Below are 19,359 nucleotides of genomic sequence, written 5' to 3' on the forward strand. Positions count from 1 at the left end.
ACATACATATAAATGCATCAGAGAATTAAACATAGATGAAAAGAATGTGTCTGCACATGTATGTGTGTACACTGTGAAAAGTATCTGACTACAAAGACGGACTGCATAATCCTCCCTATGCATGTATTTCAGTCCCCTGTGCAAACTTTCTGCCTAAAATGTCTGTATTCCAGATACACTGGGGTTTTTTACATTATGTTTCAACAGTATACTGGGTAGTTTAGCACCCCACTCCTAGCATTTACTGCTAAGGACATAGGTCTATAGTTAGTACCACCAACATAAATGTCAAAAAATCTCATTTATGAATACCGAAATCTTGTGCCTGACATGTCCAACTCTTTGATGTAACTAATGGACAAATAAAATTCTATATTTTCATTGATATAAGAAACTATCCATGGCTTATATGTCAAACACAACCTGAGATTCAATAAGCATTTAATTAGTAAGATGATAAACTATATTCCAGATCCAAAGGGGAGGGGGGTAAAATGGTATTAAAAGAGGGAAAGTAAATATATTAACATAAATGTTAATATATGGTGTGAATGGGCATACAAACTGACACACACTTGACACAAATTAAAATCATTGTTGTTTTTGGAAATGTAACATTTTTATAAAATTCTGGTCCATCAAAAGCTATGATGATGTTATAAAGTCAATGAGGTGCAACAATATGAAGTGGGAAGCATCAATAGTTAATACAAGAAAGAAGGTATTTACACACCTTTCACACTAAACATGTCCATAGCTTAAATACCAAAACAGGAAGCCTAATATCTTCCCTAAAAAAATCTGCCTGAAGTATAATGCAAAACGCAATGAATATTTGACATGATAATGACAATATAAAACTGAACAGGTGGAACTATTTGTTTTTCCTTATCACAAATGGATCAAGATGATCCCTAACACCATAAGCTTGCACTGCTTACTTGACAAACTCTTACAATACAAAAGATATGACTCAAAGTGAATTTAGAGATGCTTAAGAATTTGGTTTCCTGTTGCCAAGAAAAATGAAAAATATGACAGTATAAGGATATATGTAAATTATAATCTCAAACTTGAGTTGACATTACGTGATTTTAATAATTATCTTGATTAATAAATTTATGTATAATAGATACACTACTGATAACAAATTAACATGACATAATTTAACACTATTGATGTGCATTACTTTTCAAATAGGATATTTTGAATAATTTTCTACTGAATGTAACTAAGAGTGAACAAAAGGTAACAAACTGAAACTTGAGTGAAAAAAAGAAGTGTTAGTAAAATCAGTCTAGAAGTTTTATTCAGGCTAGATAAATGATTGGTTAGACTTTTCCTGCTTTCAAAGTGCAAATTAAGATATTTTTGATGAAATGAACATCAGATGTTTTGGATATCCCAGCTTATCCAAACTGTCTTTTGCTCACTCCAAACATTTTTGGAACGAAATGCTCCAACAACTTCAGCATAATTGTATCATTAGCTGATAGGCCATAACAAGAAGCAGAAGTAGCATTTTATTGCACCTCAGTATAAAAGTGGCAATATGGTGACAACTGAAGGAAGTGTTTGGAGATAAAAAATTAAACTGCACAAAATTCAGGAAAATAAAACCATTCCATACAAATATAAAGTATGATTTCTTTTTATGAAAAAAGACCAATATTTTCCCAAGTACTATCATACAGTTTTGCAATTAAAATACTTCTGTCTCACAAGATGGGAGACAAGATAAGCTTGGGGTCTTAACCTCCCATTTTTACCAAGACATGCCTAGTGTGTGTGTGATTTGGATTTTTAATGTAACTTTAACAATTTTTCAGTCATATCGCTACAATGTCTGCAGTGTGGCAGTTTATAGTGATGTCTAGCACTGGGGCATCAAGCGTTTACGAAGAAGGTATTTTGTCCACTCGACAAACGTTTCGTCTGCATAATTAAATTGCATACACTTAGCAAAATTGTACAAAATAAATCATTACCAAACATTAACACGTCATCACACAAATGGAGATGTATTATTTTAGAAGAAAGTCGGTTATTCTACTTGACGACATCAGGTGAGGTGAGGAGGGGATACTTGCTGAACAATTTTATGTAGAAAAGACTCGAATAAAACAATTTTATGTAGAAAATTCTTGAATAAACAAGGATATTATTCAGCAGCAGTGGGAAAATGGAGCAAATGGAAAAAGAATTATGTATGTACCAAGATTTAAATGATGTTTTTGAATGGTTTTGCATTGTGCATCACAACAATATCCGCTCGCATATCACAATTACGCCAAGAATAAGAACTGTTAATGTATATTCAGTTGAAATAAGTCTGTTATTGTAACAAGAAGAACCTTTTAATAATTAATGTTACTTTTAGAAAAAGATATTAAATGCTTTCAAGTATGTAGCTTTCTTACTAAGTACATTACAGATATTTCTCACAAATTTGTTTCTCCCCCTCTGGAAATGCCATCCATCTTATAATGCCACTCTCCCAGTGCAGAAGGGGTGGCCATATAAGAGGAGCACCACTGTATGTATGTATGTATGTATGTATGTGTGTATATATATATATATATATATATATATATATATATATATATATATATATATTGTACAAAGTACTTCAAGTACTGATCAAAACTGACTCAATTATATGAACAAATCAATTCTAGGACTTATTTAAAAATTATTTTTTAATCCTGGGGGAAAAAAGGTCTAGATTCTGCAGTGGAAAACAGGGATGGTCAGCCAACCAGAAACATATGGGGGGGGGAGGTCCTTACTGGTATATGTGATAACAAGGAATTAATGCTTCTCTATGAAATCCCAATTTGTAATCCTGTTCATTTGAAGTTAGGTAAATTAGTGATGTGCATTCAATAAGAGTTATTATGGTACATGCATTAACTAAATTTGATATTTTCTTCTTCTTTTATGATGAAGGGTAAAATGAAATTTGTTTCTGAAGAAAAGTTTTATAATTGCAGCAAATGACTATCAGTTGTGTATATACTAAGTTTATGCCTTGATCTTCCCTTTAAATGTGGTATTCTGGGATTTCTGAATAAGTCTTCAGTTGATGAAAATACATTACAGATAAAAGAATATAAACATAACGAGGAAAAAACTGGCTTTAGCAAAATCTTAAGAGTTCTTCCTGCTCTGTAAAGCAACAGTCCCTTCAAGGAACCCATGTTGTTCTATTCTAATCTGTTGTTTTCCTTCTTGTATAAGATACTGGATGGCACAATAAATAAAAGCAATTTTCAGTGTTAACTTTTTCATTTTATTATCCATTTCAATTTCAAAAATTTATTTGGTCTCTCTCTACCTCTGTGTTCAAGATCTATTCAATGGGAGCCTGGAGACAGTGACAGGTTTCACTAATCAATATCACACTTGCTAAGCATCCTTCTCTGAAATACCAGATGAGCTCCAAGCATGGTTTAACCATGATAACCAAATATTAAACACAGGAAAGAGCGAACAAGAAAGACGACAAACTACACTAATTATTAGCAATCAATTGTCCTTCATGAATAATGACATGCTTGTGTGTTCCATTTTCCCTGCTGATTTATATGACTAAGGTGTAATGTATCAGTGGTATCAACTGTACTCATGTGATTGTTTGAAAATGAAGTTAAAGGCAGGGATAAGCAACTGGTCAAAATGTCTTCAATATTTTCCACTTAAGAAAGATTTGTTTGCCATGGTCTAATGTGAAGCGCTAATTTCCTTTCTGACTCTTCTAATTAATGAAATCATGTTTTCTTGACTTTATATTTCCTGCTTTTTTTTTATAAAAATGGAACGCAGTTAAATATAGTGTACAATACTCTTGTTTGCTGACTTGTATATGCTTGGTAGATACTCCACAAAGATTCCCATCCTTTCAAACGAGGAACTTTAACTTGACATGAAACATTTTAAAGGTACTCTTTGATCAAAAAACACATAATTCAATAACACCTATCAATAATAAACAGAATTAGTATAATAATTATACAATTTTTACATGAATAAACAATATATTTTGTTATATATCAACATGTTTAAAAAATAATACATTTTTTATACCAAAAACACAACGGCTTCAACATCTACAACCACTACAAATTAAAAAGTAATTCCCACAAAACAAAAAATTAATATAGTAATTGATATTGGTTTATAATAATATTATATTATTGTCTGTTATAAAGGGACATCTGAAAATAAACTGCAACAAATAAGTGAATATGTTATGAGGTTTAGGCGGTTAAAAATCATAAGCATACAAAAGTCATGTTAAAAATCCCCCAAACTACAAATTTCGTGATGAAAACTTCCAAATTCTAGAGATGGGGTCCCCAAAGCTGTATTGTTTGGATCATCCCTGGGTAGTAAAAAATCTAACTGCAAAGATTAACCTGATTAAAGTATGCAGAAAATCACATGCTACCAGTAATGTTTACATGAGTTTTCAGCTTGTAACAATTCAAGTCACAAATTGACAAAATTCAAGTGAATTAGAACCAGAATACAAACACTAAACATAAGGACAATTTATTTATATTCAACACTCACTTTATCAAGTCTGCATGTTTAACTTTCACTAAATGACAAGTCCACAAATTCTACAATGAATATCATGATGTGCTCAATCTGATACATCACTCGTATCCTTCATTTCAGATTTGTAAAGTGGTGTTGATTCATTCTTTATCTGATGTAACATGTTTCGAAGTTTAAGAATATCCATTTGCTCTAACATTTTTCAGTCACATAACATCTACAAGTCACACCATTTTTAATGTCTGTTTTGCTTATCATACGTTGCCATATTCTTCTGAGGCAGAGACTGGTCCACTAAATAACCTTGTTATTTATTTAATGAATATTTGAGGCAGAGTTTCAAAATGTGTCCTATACAGTTGCTATAAATAGAAAAATGTTCCTAGCACAATGTTTCTTTGATAATCGTTACCCAATCAAAATACCTTAGGAGAACTACTACTACCTTGCAAATCCAGCCCTCCCAGATACTACATTTTAAGCTAAAGGGAGCTACAAGTTGTCTGCTGGCCTATATGGCTGTCAGACAGAGTGATACATGTATAAGACTTTCAATCAAAGGTATAAGACTTTGAATCAAAGTCTAAAAATACATCATTTACTACTGGAGCAGAAGGCACACTCTTTTTGGATGCAATTGCCAGGAAGCTAGGAGGGTATATATGTATTATGATTGGGTAAGTATTCTCGAAGAATCATATTTTGCCAGGAACAGTTGGTTTCTTCCTCAAAAACATTACCCAATCATAATACCTTAAGATAATAGGAAAGAGGTGGAGGAAGGTACATCCCCTTACCCTGGATATATCTCTGTTCCCCTAAGGTAATTAGACAGCTTCTAGGTAACACGACTGGAAGGGACTCCATCTGTCAGGGTGTGCCTTCAAAACGGTATATAAAAATCTTCTCAAATTTAGTGGAAGTTGTGATGCCATGTCTTAAGAAGTTTTCAATCGATCTGTAAGGCTGACCTGTTGAGCTGTCAACATAGGTTTTACCTGATCGAATTGGGTCCTCTATGATGACTGATCTCGGGGATAAAAGCTAGAAAATGTCACAGCCTGAATGATGTCAGTTAGCAAACAGTTCTATCTGAAGCTAGTGTGGTGGCAACTGCTTGAACAGCATGAGTCAAAGTGTTTATTAAGTTCATTGTGCTGTAGTTATTTACATATATGATGAGTAAACAACCCCCTTAATCCAGGATGTGATAGTCTGTTCTGATAGATCCTCTTGTCATTTAAAGAGAGGTAGAAAGAGGTATAATATCCTTCAATGCATCAGGTCTGTTCTTATTAAAATGTCACCTGAACGGCTGGACTGGGTGTTGTAAGTGGTCTTCAGTTGATGTGTCCAGATGAGACATAGGACTCATGACAACATTTAGCTACCCATGGACGGATGATGGTTCTTGGCGATGCCAGAGGATACTGTCAGGAGTAAGACTGACCTGTTTGTCAGAACTTACACATAATTCATGTCAACTGATAGGTCATGTATTTCATGAATTTGCCTGAAATCGCTAATGCAGTGAGGAAGCAGGTCTTGTATGACGAGATGCGCTAGAAAAGCCCTTGATATAGGTTCTAAAGGTGTCTTTTGCATACCAGTGCCCAGCAACGTGGAATGAATTGCCCACTGAACTTAGACACAAAGACACAGTGATCACATTCACAGAGGGCTCTCAAAACTCACTGATTTCGACTGCAAGAACAAACTTAAAGACCTAATAATGTTTCCTACCTTAAATATTCTCAGCATGTTTTTTTTAATGTTTTCTAATTTCTAAAGATTAGGCGCTATACAAAGTCCTCATTATTATTATCCAGACAGGTTAATATACCAAAGATAGATTCCACTTTGGGCATAGGGTAACTAGGGTTAATGTTTTAGGCTGTGTTTACACAGAGTTGGTGAGAAGATTGGATAAGTCCAGGGTTTGTCCAATATCCCCTCTCCCATGATGATAAAAAGTGTCGGTGATCGTACTCAATGCTATCTTGCTCTCTTCGAACAGTCAGAGAAGGAAAATAACTATCTGAAGTCTTGGTGTCTGGAGAGGATGCATATTCATTCTATACTTGGAACTATAATCTCAAGCAGGCAGACACAGAGATCTATACAAATTGTGAGCCAAGTCAGGTTGGTCACAAGTCTGCAGATGGTGCCACAATTGGGTACATAAGGTGAGAGAATGGTCCAGTGGGTAAACTTGAGGACTCTATTTGTGCAGAGGAAACAGAGCAATGCAGTAGAAGGTGACCTTGCACCATGCTTGTCCACTGCCACATTAAGCAAGCCTAGTAGGTGAGTGGACTCAGATGCAGATAGAATTTCTTCGAAAGTAAGGTTCTACCATAGGTTGTTTCAATGTCTGATACTACGGGAGATGAAATATGTTGACTGTGTATTGAACTTGATACCTAGGTGAACAAATTATTGAGATGGTACCAGGTCAAATTTTGCCTTGTTTATGAGAAGTTGGTAACAAGGGTTATCATGTTTTGTTAAACCGAACTCACTGATGTTGCTGCAGGATGCTGTACATGTAACCTGATGTTGCTGCCATAGAAATAGTCTGGACGTACAGGGGCTGACATTGGGCCCCAACTGGAATACGATGTTGTAGGTGAATTGCAGGAACATCCTGGATGCCTTATGAACAGAGACATATATGTATACATCATCACTTAGAAGGCAAAGTTTCCCTCATGGAGAGCATTCAAAATGAAATGTGTTTCTAGAAAGAACCAAGGGACATGAATGAATGGATTGAGGGTGATTAGGCTGGTGACCAGATGCAGAGAGTAGTGAAAGCTGCACATGGTGCCTGTCTAGAAGTTTTGCTGATACCAATTTGGTTTGGTAGCTGTTTATGCAATGGAGGCTGGGTCTACCAGATCCAGAGTTCGTTGCTGTGGGGCCAAGTCTTGCCGATAAAACTTGAGAGAGTTGACTGTGAACAGCAACCAATGGCCTTGATGATACCTTTATATCATGAGCAGAGGTATATTACACACTTCTACCATGATGAGAAGGGTTGAAGAGTTATGGCTCATTTCCTAGGTTTAGCTGGGAGAAAGCAGCGTTTTTGAGATCCAAACACTGGCTCAGGATGCTTCTTATAAAATCTGAGCAAAAGTATTAGGTCCTGTTTAAAAGCTTCTTGGGTCATGTCGATATAGGAGAGAGCTTGTATTATGGCTTTTGTCTGTGTGTGTGTGATTTTGATTTTTTAATTAGCTTTAACAATTTTCAGTCATATCACTCTATATCTCCAGTGTGGCAGTTTATAGTAATGTCTAGCACTGGGGCATCATGCAGCATACATGAAGCATGATGTCCCTTCCAGTCACATTATCCTGACACCAGACCAACTAGTCCTATCACTAACCTCTTAATGTTGAGCGCCTAGCGAGACAGCTGTTAGTACCATTTGTGTAAGTCCTTGGTATGACTCAGCCCAGGTTCAAACCCATGACCTTCAGCATTCAAGGTGGATGTTCTAACCACTAGGCCACCGGAGAGGTATAACGGCTTTTGAATACCCACTGATGGAAACCAATCCATGGCAACAAAACCGGATTGTATCATAAGGATCCTTTAGCCATCTGATTGAAAATGAAGTAGACTGGGTCAATGGAGAGGGCATGCAATTCACTGATTCTGCAAGCTGAAGCAAATGCAGTTGGGAAACAGTTTTTGTATGAAAGGTGTTTCAGTGAGGTAAGGCTCAAATTTGTCTGAATTCAGCCAAGCCAGAACCCATGAAAGACTCCACTTAGGAAAACAATGTAAGTGATCTAAACTTATGAAATCACACAACAAGTCAGAGAAGTCTTTGATATGACCAAGATCTTCCCTGCCATGATGAAGGTAATAGTAATCAGAGCCAACCTTTGCTGCTCAAACAGGCAAAGTAGAACTCAGCTACTTGTGGGACATAGGCACTCAAAGGGACAAAGTGTTTTTGACTTTGCACCAGTACCTGAAAATCATGTCACATCCCTTTGTAAAGTAGATAGCCTTCTAGCTTGTGCATTTCTATCCATGACTGAAAGATTGAATTATTTCTATTGCAAGATTCTCCAGAGGAGACTTAAGCGCAAAGAAGACAGTCTGAGCAATGATGGAAGACATGGATCCAGGGCTGTCTGAGACAATGTGCCCTGGACAGAATCTTCCTGGGTTGATATATCGCTACATCAAGAATACCACTGATCAAGTATTTGTCCCAGCAGACAGGGGTAATCAGAATCATTTTGCACTTTTGGCCTCTCAAGTTTTGTATAATCTTAAGAACTAAGATCATTGGGGGAGGTTGGCATACAACCAAAGATTCTCTCAAATGGGTAAAACTGAGAGAAAGAGCATCAACAGACCAAGTTTTAGGATCTGGTACTAGGCTAATGAAAGTGGAATTTTTAATTTCATCCTGGTTGTTAAAAGCTCAATCATCATATTCCCCCCAGAGCTGGCAAGTCTGACAAAAGACCAACAGATGGAGTGACCATTCTGTAATGAGAATTTGTTCCCTAGTTGACAGAAAGTCTGCCAAGACAGAGCCTGATGGGAATATGTCTGATCTGAATGTTGGTATAGTATTGCGCACACCAACAGCAGAATACCCTGACCAGAATGTATTTGGGTTGATTTGGTACTTCCCTGGTTGTGGAGGTACATCATCACCGCCAAGTTGTCTGGCATGATGAGCACTATCTTGTTCTAATAATGGTCACTCCTAAGCTTAAATGACTGTAATGATAGCTTTCATCTTCAGGACAGTGATGTGGAGACCTATGTCCTCTGGACCCCACTGGTCACTTGCAATATCTAAGTCCAGTAAGAAATGGGTTCCTCAACCACAGGTTCTAGCATTTGTACACATGGTCACATCTGTGTGCATCTGTTCTAGAGGTATTCCTACCTTGAGTCAACCTTGGTTGTGCCACCAGTCCAGGAATGATACAAGCTCAACTGTTATGCTAATCCTATCATTGAGCAGCATGGAAAAGTGATGCCAATGAGATAGCAAGGTCACGTGAAAAGGGCGCCTGTAGAGGGAACCCTGCAGGATAATATCTCCTGCTGCATAAAACAATCCGAGGAGTTGCAGTAACTTCCCAATAGTGATCCATTTTGTGCTGGAAAAGGATTCAAAGAGAACAACAACAATCTGGACCACCTAAAGGTGGGGAAAACATACCAGATTAAATAGGTGAGTAAATCAATAGCCAGATGGACTAGCTGATGGGATGGAAAAAGATGGGACTCACAAATTGTCCAGACAACCTAGATGATGTGAAAGGGAAATGAGATTGTTCTCTCCTTCAAACAGAATGGAACTGATGTGATTATAGATGATATCATCCAAATATGCCATAATGGAAATAGATGAAGTTGTATGGCACACAGATACAACAGGGTGGAATAGTTTCATAAAGGTCCATACAAGGAGAGATGGAGGAACAGTTTTTGAGCTGCCTGTCTCCGCAATGCTGCTATCTTGCCACTGAACAGCAGGGGCAATCCAAATGTATGTTCCTGTGGTCATGGCAGGATGTGCACTACAAGCCTTGTCCACAAGCCTGAAAAAAAAACTGCCTGAAATGCCATGTCCAGCAACGAAAATGTGGTCACTATAATGTGAATGAGCTCTGATGTGATGTGCAGAATGTCTTTATCCATGATATAGAAGCAGGCAATGTCCAATCTATAAAGAAGGTGTCAAAATGGGCTAATACTAGCAAGATTGCAAAGAATGCTTAAGTTGACTCGCAGAAAATAAAAGCTTTGGAAATGCCTGGGTCACTGCTCTTGGCAGATCGACTCTTGGCAATTCCCTTGATTTTTCCTGACTGCAAAGGAAGACAGAAGGAAGGATTACTTACTCGACAACAAAGACAACTGAGGCATTGTCCAGTATGCCGATGTATAAGTAGGGGATGGCAGACATTCTGAGTTTGGCAACACCCCATAAATTCCTCTATTTCTGCCTTAAAGCTATATTCAGTCTGCTTAAAGGTAGAATCTGAGCGTGAACTATCATCAGGCTGTGCTGGTCCTCCTGGTCAGGTTCAAGATCAATATCCATATAATACATTCCTGGAGGGATAGACAAGATGTGGCTGTTGTCTCCAAGTCTGTCATGGTACTATCCAAGAAGGTAAGTTGTGAGTAAATGGCTAGCCATATACACATCTTTGAATAATTATGGAAGACTTGTCAAAATCAAAACAGTTTGAACAGGTGTTAGGCATATTGACAGCAGTGTAGACAGCTGAACCGCGATGGCAATATTAGGCAGATGGATGGATCTATCAATAAGATCCCTTGGTAATGTTAATGTTCCATGGATCAACATGACAAGACATTGGACATTATGGAAATGAAGTCATATGGTTAGTGAATAGTATGGATTGAGAGCCAAACAGCTGGACAGAATGGTCAGCAGCTGAGATGGCACCAAAACTGAGGTGTGGCTAGATGTTATGGATTGAGAACCAGATGGCTGGACAGCACCAAAACTGAAGTGCAGATAGACGTCATGGCTCTGAAGTTATTTATAAATGCCATGTGCCCAGACATACAGCCTTGAAGGGGACTTACGCCACCTGGACTGCCCAGAATTTGGTGGAGTCTCAACCAACTTCTTGAGTAAAAAAAGAGGACAAGGAGAAACTGGCCAGAACTAATCACCTCTGCTACTGCTTATTGTACCAAACATCATCCTAGACAGAAGAGACAAATTTTTCATTTTTAGGACAGCTGGAATCAGGAGATAGTAGCACTTATATTACTAACATTAATGTGATCAGGGAATGTATTCAAAGGAAACAAACACTGCCTTGGAATGCAGTCAAAAATCAAAGCCATAATCTGGCAATTTACCTCCAGTTAAAATGCTAAAGTCTTGACTTCAAGATGCAACCAAAGCCACGTTAGGTCTGTTCTGTCCTATTTCCATTTTTGTAACTTACTGATGAAATGAAAACATGGTGCAAGGTGAGCTCATAATACTAGGAAAAAATAATACATGTATTAATGGATGGATGAATGTTCATATGTAAATATACTATATATCGATGGATGAATGGTTAAATGGATAAACCAAAAAAGACTTTATTAAACTCACCAAATACATTTAATTCTACTTCAGGTTCTTTCTTCTGCATACTACACTGAATGTAATATTTTCCTTCATCACTTCCCTCCACATCTATAATCCAGATGTTTCCATTTCTGCTCATGAATAACATGTTCTTATCATTATAGTCATTGATGAAGCTACCATTCTTCCATGACCATGTCGCAACTAGTCGAATGCTTTTACCATTAGCATATACTGACACTTCTGTGCAATTACCAATATCAGTCGCTGAAAATAGCAGAACTGAATCGTTTCTGGAAGCCCATACTTGTCTTGCTGCAAAAGAAGAAATGTTTGTTCAATTACCATCATTCATTTATATTCTTATTATTATTTAAAGCAATTCAGAAACTGAACAATGGCATTCTAACCACACAGAGAGGCCATCATATTAAATATAAAAGAGGCCCACATGTCCTGAAATCCAACACTGAGCTGAAATCTACATTAAAGTTGAACCCATGAGCAGCTGACCACAAAATCCAGGTTAGAATGTTTTCTGACATTATATTTTTTTAATTTCCTAGTAACGGCACCAATATTTGATGGTGGATTTGCATCATTCCTTCAAAACTATACCAGGGTCCATGTTGGTGTGATTTAGTTAGCTTCTGTTGATTAGGTCTTGGAAAGTAGCTTTATTTTCTGGCAATTTTTATCAACAGATACCAAATTTGGTGCATTTTTCATTTTATCACATAACTGGTATACTTTCATATAGTGTGCAGCTCAATATTTTCAATATAATGTTAACTTGATAACAATCATTTTATGTGAATATGATTGGTCCAAATAATCCAATAAAGTTCTTCCACATTATTCACTTTTGTGATTGACTACAACAGTGGGAACTTTCCTTAGTACCCTGCCTTCTGGAACCTTCTTTTTTTTAAAAAACTATTGAGATCAAAATTTTGCATCCTGAAATCATCCCTTCACATGAATGTCCAAAACATGGAGGGTAACTTTTTCTGCTGTACACAATACTGTAGCCATAGTCACTGGTGGAATCGACACACCTTATGTGGAAACATTCTCATCAAAACTGATGTATATGGCATGTCTAACCTTTGTAACCTATATCACACAGGAATTTCCATGGGAGATCCTATGTCGAAAACTGGTGTCTGTGGCAACTATTCTATAGATTTGAAAGGACAGATGCTGTTTGAATTATAAAAATCAGCTTTTAAATGTTAATGGCTATAGAACTGCACATTCTTAACTGAACAAACATCTGGTTATTTTTATGCACTACAACTGAAATGGTGCAGCACCTAAGCCAGAATAAACAAGATTTATTCTGTCATTCTAAAACTACTTCCATTAAAAATCTATGTGATAAACAATCTCTATGGGAAATGAAAGCTGGAAATTATTTAACTTGTTTCATTAATTCAATATTAAATCAATACCCAGTTGAGATCCTTGATATGTAAGCAGAGAGAAGGATAAGAGGATAAAGTGACAGCTAATGGAGCACTAATACTGTTACCTTACTCTGAGAAAATAATGTAGCTACTGTAGCAACTTGTGGGAAGTGGACAGGAAGACATATTCCATATGCAGTGATTATATGAATATTAATCATCTACCATGACTTAGTGTGGTGCTATTGTATGCAACAGAAGTTGTTGTTGTTGTTGTTGTGGGGTTTAATGCCATTTCTCAGCACATGATAGGCTATGTATGACGGCCAGTATTAATGGTGGAGGAAGAACCCGTGAAAACCCCAGGAAGAACCACTGACCCACGAGAAGCTACTGGCAAGCTTTCTCACATACCCACTTTGGCCGAATCCTAGACTCGAACCCACGCAGACAGAGGTGAGATGGCAGTGATCTGTAGCAGAGAGCGCTTTAGACCACTCGGCCATTTGAGGCCCCCTGCAACAGAAGTGACACATCCCAGAATCCCTATAGCCAGCTGGACAAGTATGAAGTGATAGTCAAAAAAGAAACACAAAACCATCAAACAGCAAAGATGACAATGATTATTAAAGGAGACTAGAAATCAAAATTTTCCTTCTTCGTATGTAATTCTCTACAGATTTTAATTCGACTGACATGTTTATAAATTAAATATCGTAAGCGGGTAGTGATTTTATTGCATGGAAGATACCACGATTCCGTAAATTGCCGAGTTTTTCCGAGTTTTAATGAGACGACAGATCACGTGGTACCGTGACGCAATACTAGCTAGTCCTCGAATACAAACATAAACATTGGCGAGCGAGGCAGACGGAAGGAGACCACATTTGGGTTGCACATTCAAAACTTGAATCTGCAGTCTGATATAATAGTTTATGTACTGTACTGGTCAGTGTTAAAAGAATTTTTTTAGGCACAGGCCCCGGGCAGGTGACTTAAATAAACTCAAGCCCTGACTGAAATTCCACAAGCCCGGACAGTTCATACCTGTCAACTCTCAAGCCGGGAGAAAAACCTCATGATTTTGGGGGTATTTCCTCATCTACATCTCGATCTCGTAATATCTCTAAATTTTTCGCAGCGAAGTCCCGATAATTACATTATGTCTGTCAATTTTCATTTGTCAGAAGAAGAAAAAACCAACCCCAAACCGTTTATAAATAGATATAACGTATGCAATCCACAGTCTAAGCTGCCACACTGCAGACATCGTAGTGATATGACTGAAAAATTGTTAAAACTACGTTAAAAATTCAAATCACACGCACACACGTCTAAATCCGGCACTGGACGAAATAATTAATATCACACAACATTTTTTTTCTTTTTTTTTCTTCTTCAGTAAATAGAACGTGAAAATTAAACATTATTCAAGTAAATTTCAGATGTTTTTAAACAACTACAACAGTACTATAGTATAACAAAATTAAAAGAATACAATTGTCACCAATTAGCTTAAATGAATGATCACTGTGAAATTTTCTCTGCAAACAAAAATCGCATCTCCATTTCCGCCAAAGAAACTCGGCCAGTTAACACCTGACATTCCTCGACCGTATACGTAAAGTTTAATTACCATAATTAAATTAAAAGGAATAAAACAAAATATACCATGCAGTATATGTGGCCCTAAAGAACTAATTCTGAATAAATATTTTGTTCAGCAAACAGTGTTACATGCATTAAGACTTAAACCTGAAGTCCATGGCATCGTAAGTAACAACAAAATAGGCATCGTTTATTTTGGCAATCAATTGCTGGAGCTTACACACACACACACACACACACACTGTCGAACAGGGTTTCTTTGAAGTATGTCCGAAGGGCAGTCCTTTTCACAAGATCAATGCAAGGATGGAATATGTTCATCAGTCACATCGGCTTTATTGTGATGTGATGTGATTTTGATTTTTAACGTAGCTTTAACAATTTTTCAGTCATATCGCTACGATGTCTGCAATGTGGCAGTTTATAGTGATGTCTAGCACTGGGGCATCATGCCGCAGACATGTAGCATGATGTCCCACCCAGTCACATTATCCTGACACCAGGCCGACCAGTCCTAACACTAACCTCTTAATGCTGAACGCCAAGCAAGGCAGCTGTTAGTACCATTTTAAAAGTCTTTTGTATGACTCAGCCGGGGATCGAACCCACGACCTCCCGCATCCGAGGCGGACGCTCTAACCACTAGGCCACCGGAACGGTCACATCGGCTTTATTGTTTGCATACTTAAATCAAAACTTTAGCTATTTTGCAATTTAGCCAGAGCTGACCAGAATATGCAAAATGGGCTTGTCCTGGGGGAATAATAAGGCGTATCACATGGAGAAAAGGTACGTCCCATGGGCGCTCGCACATTGGGGCAAGGGGTTGGGTCAATAGTCCCCCCCCAGTTTCTATTGTCAGCCATTTAATGTGAAAATTTGACCTCTTTTCTTTTAATCGCTGTTATTTAAACTGCCCAAGGAATAATTTTATATCAGTTCCAATCATTACAGATTACCGTTTATACATACTACATGTATACAATGATATTTTTTTTAAATTTGTAATTTTTATAAGATTACTGAAAATTGTGTTTTCTCGAAACACGACAGGTTTAGAATATTATTTTTGGCAAAGCCTCCATTTGATTAAAATCAAATCTAAATTTCACCTTGGACAGTATTGATTTGATTTAGATTGTACCGTGTTAAGGCATGCATGTCAACATCTTGAAAATACATTTACTAATTTCACCAGCGCGATCAAAGTTTCCTCAGGCAAACAATTTTTGTTTCGACAAGCCTGACGGGCACCTCATTTTGAATACAGGATGGGCCGGAACTAAAACCAGAGGGACCCAGGGTGTCGGGCTATCCGATTTATTTTTAGCACTGCTGGTGTAGATAAAAGATCTGTGAATTGATTGTTGCATTTTGTGGTCACTTACTCGGCCTTCTGCCTATTTTTGTAACTCGCACGTTCAACACTTTTCCCAGGATTTAAAATATTCAACGTTATGTCTTGAACAGAGCCAACTTTTTGTCTAAGCCTAGCATTTGCGTATCCTTGAGCTGCCATTTTTTCAGAATCCCTGTCGTAACAGTTCTTTGAGAAATGTAACGAGCACATAGGGCTGTATGGTGTTGCTTTGAAATCGACTCATCTGTAATAATATATCCATTCTTTCAGTATGCCTTTATCTTTCGGAAAAGAAAAAAAAAGTGTTGTCCACTGGCTTTTCTTAATGTTTTATTACACCCGTAAGCAACGCAAAACGGTATTGTCTTTTACTCTGGCAACTCCCACTTGGGCTGCTGGAGTCGCTACTATGACGTCACATCCCGAAAGTAACCGAATAGGCGCGGAAATTTTGCATACGAGGTCACGGAAATTCAGCTCCTACTAGATAGGCCAATATTTTAATATTGGCATTTCGGTCGCAGATGATACTTCAGAATAAGGTTTACTGCTATAGTACCTTTATTATTATCCAATATTTCCATTGGTTTCTGGTCTCCTTTAAAGAGCAGCAGGGGGGGCGAATCCGACATTTTGTCCAAACGTCATTTGGCTTAATTAGTACTTTCTGCACTCAGCGGATCCGGTGTCGTCAGCGCCTGGTAAAAAAAAAAACGACGTCGTCGTCGAGGGGATCGTCCGGACGTCATTTGGTTTAATTAATACCTTCTGCGCGCCGATCCCAGCGTCGTCAGCGCCTGGTAAGCACAGCGACGACCGCGTCGATGTCATCGCCCCCCCTGCTGCTATGATCTTACAAACAGAGTGATCACTAACTCCTCCTCTTGCAGATCAATTAGGTTATTTGACTGATCGGTAATTCTAAAATTAATTCTCATTAAAAACCGATTATGGCATCGCATATAGACCGGATTAATCGGACTCTCAATGATCAAAAATCCCGGAGGGGCTGTTGGTGAAAATGAATAAAGGATATACCCCTGTTGAGCTTGATTTGATTGCTTGGTATCCACCTGGTAACTCCCTTCGATAACATCACACACCAGATTGATTGCTATCACCGATGCAATATTTACGTTGTATGGAGCAATATGCCTACCACCATCTCCGTTATCGTACCTGAGGATAGTTGATGGGGGGGCGTCCGCGGGTGGATTCTTAGGCCATCCTAGTATGGTTCTTATTGAACTGTTATAAATATCAACCATATACCCCGGTGTGCTTATTTCAATCGTCGACGATAACGTCGGTTCATGAACCGTAATAGCGATTTTTGATTCTTTTCCTGTGATCGATTTTATCCTGCGTTGAAATTCCTTATTGATTTGTTCTATTTGGTATGACCCAGTTGGTATTGTAACCTCATTCCAGTCTGGGGTCCCATCGGGCTTATTTGTCCATGCAAAAACCAGCGAGTTATTAGGTTGTTGTCCGTTAAATGCGTCCGCTCGGATATTAGGCCAACTGTGATATACTCGCAATTTTGCCAGCGCTATTTCCTTCACTGGAACCGGCGACGGGAAGTTCACACTGAATTCTGGCTTCGTTGACGTTATCGATATCATATTTGTTTGTACCGGAGTGGTGTTCTCCGCGATCCGCTGAAGTAATTGAGACCCTTCGGGGTTCAGCGACATTATTATTATTCGTTGTTTTTAGTGTCTAATTTCAACAACCAGGTGGTTCCGGCTTCCAGTTGAAAATCCTCGATTTTTGACATCGCGGAGCTATACAACTGGACCATCGTGGAGAATTCAACATCGGATATGAACAAATTATCAATCGATAACGAGATCAACCCGGATAATTTCGAGTACGCGTCGGATACTATTTGATGTTTTACTGTATACTCGTCGAGAGTTTTCTGAAAACACGATGATATCTTTTTAGTGATTGCGTTGGCGACTCCAGCAATTGTTGTCATCGCGGAGATAGCGATTGGAACAGCGATCGGGGCTATCGTGGTCACCGTGAATAAAATAACACCGGTACCGGCTACTATACCCGACACCGAGTACACGACCGCGTCGATGGTGGTTATTTTTCTGCGGTATTTTTTTATTTTTGCGCGGTATTGTTCGGAAAGCGTTTTCAAATTCGCGGAGAATTCTTTTGCGGTATCGAATCGATATTGATGTGACGTCAGTGATACCTCTGATTCAATTACCCTGGTGGTCATTTTATTCTAAAAGAGCTAGCGTTTTTAATTACTCACTTAGATCCACTACAAATTCTGCATACCATGTGATGTTTGTCCTAAATAGACTGCTATCAATGGCCTTAATTATAAACCGCTCAATTGTATCCTTGTCAATGATTGTTGATATTGTATTGCCAAACCCGGATGAACTCGACGATGATATACTGAACTGCATCGCCGAAATCAATGTCAATCGATAAATGCCCTTAACAGTTGCGGTAATATTTACTGTATTCTGTGCAGGAGTCCAATCAAATGATCCGTGTTGAACCGTGTATACTTTGTTGACGATGTTCTCATGATAGTTTTTTATTTTTTCGAGTTGCTCTGTTACTCTCGGTAGTCCGTCTTTAATCGCTTCAACATCAGTTTTGATTATTTCTATTTCCCGCCGACTCGCGTCTATATTATTCCTGTTCGCTGTAACCCTAGTAATGAGTGTATTTATTTCCTGTGTATGCGCGTCCACATCTTTTTTGTTCGCTGCAACCTTAGTAATGAGTGTATTTATTTCCTGTGTATGCGCGTCTACATTTTTTTTGTTCGCTACAATATCAGTTTTGATCGTTCCTATTTCCCCTGTATGCGCGTCTACATTTGTTTTGTTCGCTACAATATCAGTTTTGATCGTTCCTATTTCCCCTGTATGCGCGTCTATATTCCTTTTGTTCGCTGCAACATCAGTTTTGATCGTTCCTATTTCCCCTGTATGCGCGTCTATATTCCTTTTGTTCGCTACAATATCAGTTTTGATCGTTCCTATTTCCCCTGTATGCGCGTCTATATTCCTTTTGTTCGCTGCAACATCAGTTTTGACTGTTTCTATTTCCCCTGTATGCGCGTCTATATTCCTTTTGTTCGCTGCAACATCAGTTTTGACTGTTTCTATTCTCCATCCATGCGCGTCTATATTATTCTTGTTCGCTACAATATCAGTTTTGATCGTTCATATTCTCTGTTCATGCACGTCTATACTTTTTTTGTTCGCTACAACATCAGTTTTGATCGTTCCTATTTCCCCTCCATACGCGTCTATATTCCTCTTGTT

General features: G+C 38.0%; 1 protein-coding gene across 22 annotated transcripts in view; it reads right to left on the bottom strand.

Annotated features, from left to right (window-relative positions):
- Window positions 1-19,359, bottom strand: part of LOC149793181 (fibronectin type-III domain-containing protein 3a-like) — a 165,332-nt gene that overhangs the window by 118,956 nt on the left and 27,017 nt on the right. For all 22 annotated transcript variants that reach the window (XR_016422727.1, XR_016422728.1, XM_089967116.1 and 19 more), the window contains exon 3: window positions 11,699-11,989. Coding sequence is in view for 20 of the 22 variants with exons in the window: in XM_089967116.1 (XP_089823242.1) it covers window positions 11,699-11,989 (291 nt within the window). In the remaining 2 variants the exon portion in view is untranslated. The remainder of the gene's footprint in view (window positions 1-11,698; window positions 11,990-19,359) is intronic.

This window comes from Sinohyriopsis cumingii, chromosome 8 (genome assembly GCF_028554795.1).
Source record: "Sinohyriopsis cumingii isolate HCF-2022 chromosome 8, ASM2855479v2, whole genome shotgun sequence".
NCBI classification, from domain to species: Eukaryota; Metazoa; Mollusca; class Bivalvia; order Unionida; family Unionidae; genus Sinohyriopsis; species Sinohyriopsis cumingii.